Source organism: Berghia stephanieae, chromosome 2 (assembly GCF_034508935.2).
Source record: "Berghia stephanieae isolate SIO BIC M18660-M18661 chromosome 2, UCSD_Bste_1.3, whole genome shotgun sequence".
Lineage (NCBI taxonomy): Eukaryota > Metazoa > Mollusca > Gastropoda > Nudibranchia > Aeolidiidae > Berghia > Berghia stephanieae.
In genome coordinates this window covers 77,562,038-77,569,537 of record NC_088361.1, presented here as the reverse complement: position 1 = coordinate 77,569,537, position 7,500 = coordinate 77,562,038, and the positions used below count along the sequence as shown (strand labels likewise).

General features: G+C 36.1%; 1 protein-coding gene across 1 annotated transcript in view; it reads right to left on the bottom strand.

Moving 5' to 3' along the window:
- The window catches only part of LOC144964012 (angiotensin-converting enzyme-like), a 143,610-nt gene that overhangs the window by 103,834 nt on the left and 32,276 nt on the right, over positions 1–7,500 (bottom strand). The window contains exons 5-6 of the mRNA XM_078897957.1: positions 3,371–3,514; positions 2–63 (exon numbers count right to left, since the gene is read on the bottom strand). Of these exons, the coding sequence (XP_078754083.1) occupies positions 2–63; positions 3,371–3,514 (206 nt within the window). The remainder of the gene's footprint in view (position 1; positions 64–3,370; positions 3,515–7,500) is intronic.

The window sequence follows — 7,500 nt, the reverse complement described above, 5'->3', positions numbered from 1 at the left end:
CCTCATCTTCAAAATCATCCATCTCGTAGGCCGATCGCCAATATTCTCCTGTGTCGGAATAACCTGCAAATAAAATTAAGTAAAGGAAATTAATCTCCGAGTCGATTGACTGCTCTCTCTCTCTCTCTCTCTCTCTCTCTCTCTCTCTCTCTCTCTCTCTCTCTCTCTCTCTCTTTCTTTCTTTCTTTCTTTCATTCTTTCTTTTTTCTCTCTACCTAATAAATATCTATCTCTCTATTTATCTGATCCGATATGTCGTATGTGGCCATAATACGCCAACATTATGTGCTTTACAGTCACCAGAAGTACATTCTGTCTTATATTTAGTCCACTCTTTTATATTTTATCTCTTTCCATCCGTCGAATTCTAGTTTTTTTAGCTTATGTGTTTGTTAGAATCTTTTGGATTTTTTTGAATGCATTTTTGTTAAACCTTTTCTTTTTATTATTTCTTGCTTTGATTTTCCATCTTTTGTTATTAACTGGCCAAGGTATACAAAGCTTTCGAATACTTCTATAGTATTTCCATCAATTTGTATCTGTAATTTTGGTGTTTCTGTATTTTTGGATATGATCATTGCTTTTGTTTTCTTGACATTCATTGTAATCCTTTTTTTACAATTTCTTTCACTTTTGTGAGTAATGTTTGTAGCTCCATTGCGTTTCCTGCAAGCAGCGCCCTCGTCTGCGTATCTTAGGTTGTTAATGGTTCTTCCACCTACACGTATGCCAGGTTGTCCCTCTGTTTACCTGAATATGAACTCTATATAAATATTAAACAGAACTGTTGACATCACACACCCCTGTCTAACTACCTTTTTTATTTTTACAGGGTCTGAGATTCTTGCTTCAGTTTTTATTTGAGTTATTTGGTCCCAGTATAAGTGCTGAATTATTATCCTCAAATCCAATTTTGGTCAGTGTATCTATCAATTTCTCATGGTTGACAGTGCCAAAAGCTTTTGAATAGACAATAAAGCATATAAAATGTCTTTGTGTATAAATTATTTTGCAATGATTTTTAGATTAAATATTGCCTCTCTTGTGCCCGAATTTTTCCTAAAACCTGCTTGTTCTTCACTTAGTTCGTGATCAATCGAGGTATTCATTCTTCTTAAGATGATAGTAGTTTGAGGACGTGGCATATACGGCTAGTTGTCCTAAAATAAGAACAGTCCATTGCTTTTTTTTCTTTTGGAGTAGTACAAAAACAGAAATTCTGAGGTCTTCTGGTATTGTGTATATTTTATTGTATATATCTGTCAGTGTTGATGTCCCAAAGTCTCCCAGAGCTTTAAAGATTTCTGAAGATATGTCATCAATATCGGGGGCTTTGCCGGCTTTCATGCTAAACAGTTATTTTTCTACTTCCTCTATTAGAATAACAGGGCACGCAGAAACTCTTGTACTGGTTTATTTGTTCTATCATCATCGAATTGATGTTCTACGTAATCCATCCATCTGGCCACGATCTTATCACTTTCAAATAATTTTTTTTTCCATTTTATCTATAATAAAGCTGCTTCTAGGTGTAGTTCTTCGATTGAATTCTTTATCTTGTTGTACACCGGCCTTGGCTGTGATGTTTTGATAGTTTTTTCAATTTTCAATGATAATACAGGGACAAGTACCAGATCAATGGAAATAAGCTCTCATAACCCCAATATTTAAGAAAAGAGACAGAAGTAAACCCTCTAAATATCGACGTCTCACTAACATGCATTTGTAGCAAAATACTCGAACAAATTATGCACAGCAACATCATACGCGACCTAGAGGGTAACATTGCGTTATCAGATTTCCAACACGGCTTCCTTAAAAGCAGATCATGTGAAAACCAACTGATAATCACTGTTCAAGAACTAGCTGACAGCCTAAACAGCAGGGAACAGGTCGATTATATGCTGCTCGATTTTTCCAAGGTTTTCGACAAAGTCCCGCATCATCGATTACTCAGAAAGTGTGAAGCCTACGGTATCCGAGGGGAACAACTTAAAATGGAGATCATCATTCTTGCAAGGACGTCCGCAACGGGTGTTGGTGAAAGGAGAAATGTTTGAAAATTTTGGAGGTCACTTTGGAGTTCCACAGGGCACGGACATGGACCACTGCTATTTTTGCTTTACATTAACGACTTACCAGAAGTAGTCTCATCAAGAGCTCGACTTTTTGCAGATGACTGCCTATTACATCAAAAAATAAAGTTAAATGAACACTGTAAACTACTACAACGAGACATTGACAATCTCAGATACTGGTAAACAGCAAAAATGATGGACATGCAAAAATTTCAATCGATAATGAAAAATTCGAGGCGATTAATGCAGGAGTAGGAATGTCAACAGCAACACTAACGAGACTAATAAAATATGGAAAAGTCCAATCAATTTCGAAATAAAAATTAAACTGTACAAATCACTGGTACTTTCCATCTTAGTATACGACTGCAAGTCATGGACATTAACTGCAGAATTAGAACCCAGAATATCTGCTTTTAAGATGAAAAGTAATCGAAAACTCAAGCGGGTGACGTATACATAACTCAGAACCAATAAAGACGCACTGGAAGAGGTGCAAGATCTTGCGGGACGACAGGAACCCCTCATCACCACAATTAGAAGGAGGGAACTGCCATGGTTTGGCCACAATGTGAGGCATGAATGTTTGCACAGAACGGTGATGGAGGGCACCCTTGCAGAAGAAGAGGAAGACAAAGGAAACTTTGGATGGACAATATCAAGGAATGGACAGGAATGAAGATGGAAGAACTCTTGGAGAAATCCAACAATAGAGAAGAATGGCGGAAAGTGGTGAGAGCTGCATTCCATATATCCCCCCCCCCCCCGACGATCATAAGATCATGGGATGAATGAATGAATGAATGAATGGATACGAGATCATCTATCTATTCAGAAGCCTTCCCATAATAAATGTAAGGAGGGGTGTTTAGAGTGTTGTTCACCAAAGCCTGAGTTGGAAATAAAAGTGATGACGAGCCCTGAGTGCGGCTCATAAGTACAGCCCTGAGAATGGTATTAATATGTTGATAGCTTATGATACAACTTGCTCATAAGCGAGTTAATACTAGAAAAGTCTAACGGAAGACATGGATGTAATCTGCCGTTATCATTATTTGGTAGTATCTATTTAGATGTCTTCCCATGAATGAAAGTGAACAATATTGTGTGCCCCATGGCTATTCACAAATATATTACCCTGAGAATGGCATGAAGGTGCAGATAACTGACACTAACTTAGTGTCATAGTGCATAAAGCAAGAGGTTTTTTAATGTGTCTCCTGCTGCTAAATGGATGAAATCGCTAAAATACATGTTTCCCTCGGGGTAAGGCTGTGACTTGGGACATGTACCTGAGATGGCTAATGCCTCGTTGCTGAGTGTTACAAACTCAGAATACAAGTCTTTCATTTTCTTGCCAGATTCATCTCTCCATCCAACCCAACCTTTGAGGAGACGGTCGTAATCCCGGGATGTGGTAAAGAGGTCTGTTAGGCCTAGAAAGGAAAATCATAATTTAGATTTTTGTTGAAACTATGGCTATTGAATTTTAATATTTGGTGAAATACCAGCAAAAAAAATGAAATACAAAATATCATAGTTTATTTACACGAAAAAGGCTTTTTTTCTTCTTTAAAAAATCTGATTATGTTCTGGGTGTTGGTGGTACTTGAACGATCTGAAAAAAGACACATGATAGTTTATAGGAACTAGAAGCAATGTTATCTTTACAAAATAGCTTACGGTTGCTTTTCTAAAAATCTCTGGCACATTTAAATTGTGTTATAGAACAAATTAGTTGGTGGGGTGGCATGATGGATAGTATACGATTCTTACACTCTTGCATTTTGGATTTCCGGACATGTTCCCAATCGCTGCACGAGCTTGCGAGTTTGCATTGGAAACAAAGCTCGAATTCCAAATCGCAAGGGTGTAAGAAATCTTTTATTTTTGTTACAATCTTAATCATAACCATTAAGGCTTGATTGGATCAAAAGACCGCTAAAGGCCCTGTTGTTGTTGGGTGTGTTTGGGGGGGGGGGTTGTTTCCTGTTTTGTTTTGTTTTTGCAAATATAAATATAAGATAGTCAAAACAAACAAAAGAAAAAGATCTTGTTGATACAATGACATTGTAAGTACACAAAATCGTATATGCATTCATAATTGTTCACCAAAGATTCGTTGATCATAAGCATATTCATCATATACGTATTTCAAGACTGGAGTTCTTTATCAACTGAAATTTTGAAAGCATTTATTGTCTCAGCATTATTTTTTGTTGTGGTATTAAAATCAAGTGCATTCCATGTTTTGACCGAACGTTGGATAAATGAGTTCTGTCGAATGTTCGTAAAACATCTGTGATAATATATTAAAGTTATCTTCACGTGTGAATGTGACCAAAGGAAAAAAATCTTCATGATTAATGTTATGCGGACCATGGACAATTCTATATACGTGCATAAAATCGTCTCCTTTTCTCCTTTTCTGTTACTACAAAAGAAAGAGTCTCCGTTTTATTCTACCTCACAATCTATTCCAACTGGTCTTGTGTGAATAAAAGACATTTTCAAATATACTTAAATGATACTTCTTTTTTTAAAAGATCTAATTTTAGTTAAATTTCACGTTTGGTAATATGGCGGCACAAATTATTATTTTAAACTTATTTTAAACTTCTAATGAGGGAGAATAATGGACAAGTTTACATTCGGCAACTTGAAACAAGTTTGATTCCCCGATATGCATTTTTTTACAACCGATTCGTTCATCCAGCTGTGAATACATTGTTAAATAAGGTGGACAAGCTATGAATAAGAATAAGGCACCTTAACTTGTTTCCGCGTTGACGTAGGAAATTATCCCAAAAAAGAGTCATAATTCGCAACATTTTTAGTCATTTTCTCTTATTAAAGAGGTTAGCAGATACTGGTTAAATGGCGTGATTGATGTTGGTTGTGAGAAAATCGTTATAGGTCACCATTGTCAGATCTCAGTTCGACTCAAAACCAATTAAATTGGTGAGCGAGAACAACAGCTTGTTGTGTCGTAGGATGGAACCATAAATTCCAATGACTAATAATCTTTGTGAACACTGACTGTTTGGTAACAATATGATTATATACTTCCATGGCTACAAGTAATAATAGAATAATAAATCCGTTTTATGGAAAGTTGATGATTGTTGAATACCTTTTATTGTCCGTATCTTAAGATTAATTTGATAACATATAATGCCGTATTAGTTTTCCTCATCATCATTATTATTAAAATTCGCGTGAATTAAGTTTTGAATACAATATATATATATATATATATATATATATATATATATATATATATATATATATATATATATATATATTCATATGTGTATATATATATATATATATATATATATATATAATATATATATATTGTATATATATATATATATATATATATATATATATATATATATATATTTATATATATATATATGATACATTATACTTAGATTTATTTAAATGTCATGATTCTTAACCTATAAAGGGAACTTTTGACTTGGAGGAGACACCTCGTAGCTTCGACTCTCGGATAAGTATAATTAACAATATCAGTCAAAATCCATACAATGTTGGAAATATTATTATTATTATTGCCTTATCATTGACATCTGTCATAAAATGGCAATAATAGTGTTATTTTATCGACTTGAGTTCATTGTGACTGCTCTCAAAGTAAAGATTTGACGATAGATAATAGTCATTACTGAGCCTGTATGTGTGTCTTACTGAAGGCTATGAATATTATCTCTTCATGATAGATAGATAATTACAAGTATAAATCACGATAAACTTAACAGGAGTGCAAACACAAGGAAGGATCACTTCAAGATGCAGTAAAGTAAAGATAGCATGTATCTGTGGCTTCTTGGATATGGGATTGGGTCAACAGCTCTGACATACGCTGAAGAATCACCTTTTTTTTATTTGGGACAAATAACACTAATTTTTTTTTCAATTCATCGATTAAAATGACAAAAACTTCTCAGCCATTCTTAAATTTGAGATATATTGGAGTCTTTGGTTTGAGAATTTTCAAGAAGTCGTGTGTTATTAATCGATCAATCTCTGAAGTAAAAATTTTCTGGCCAAATTAGAAATAAGGTGTTTAGTCAACGAATAGCAGGGTGGTCTTGGAATATTAAAGGCCAATAAATTATTACTATAATATAAATGCCAGCCGGATGAAAATGATAGCAACAGCAACAGAAATATGTCGTTATATATATATGATGTTATATTATGTAATGTTGCTGGGTCAAAGGATTGGTAGTTGAATTTTTATATTTCAAAATTTCAGGTATTACATAATGGTGAATATAATCCTATAATATTTACTTAACTGATGAAGAACATATTAATTTATTGATTGAAGTGTTTTCAGAGAATGATGTTGGCGAGGCGTTTGATCTCACTCTCAAATTTGTTCTACATATTAGTGGGTGTTTCTTTTTTACGAAACCTGCCGAAACCCGACGAAACCCAACAATATCCGACAACGTTATGGGATGTAGATAGCAGTAGGGAGTGAAGCTAGGACTCAGGGATGTGTACACCAGTGGGGAGTGAACCTGAGACTATGGGTTTCGTCGGGTTTCGGCGGGTTTCGTAAATAAGAAATAACAGGGGATTATTACTTTTTTTTACGAAATCCGCCGTAACCGGACGAAACCCGACACAGTTATAGGAAGTAAGCAGTAGTGGGGAGTGAACCAGGGGCTCAGGGAAGTGTACACCAGTGGGGAGTGAACCTAGAACGATGGGAGTAGGAGGCTGGGGTTTGTTTTTTTTTTATACGGAACCCGACAAAATCCGACAACTTTATGGGAAGTAGGTAGAAGTGGGGAGTGAACCTGAGACTATGGGTTTCGGCGGATTTCGGCGGGTTTCGTAAAATAGCAATACCAGGGGGTGTTACTTTTTTACGAAACCCGACGAAATCCGACAAGGTTAAGGGAAGTAGGCAGCATTGGGGAGGATTCTGAGACTATGGGAGATGGATAGCAGGATTTGGACACCTGACACTACAGGAGGTGGGCACCAATGGGAATTGAACCTGGGACTACGAGATGTAGATACCAGTGGTCAATGATCCCAGGAGGGTAGGTACTTCTCTTTTTAAAAACCTACCGAAGTCGTCAAAAGTTATGGGAAGTGGGCACCAATGGGCAATGAACCGGAACTCGGGGAAATGCAGACCAGTGGGAAATGAACCTGGGACTATGGGAGATGGTCACCAGTGGGAGTTGATGCCGGACCATGGGGTTTGAGTACCAGAGGAGATTGAGTCTGAGACTATAGGAGGGTAGCACCGATGGGGATTCAACCTGGGACTCGAGCGGTAGATGCCAATGGAGACTGAGCTCAGAAGGGTTATTTTCTTTTTCGAAACCAACCGAAATCGTCAAAAGTTATGGGAAGTGGTCTTTAAGTTTTA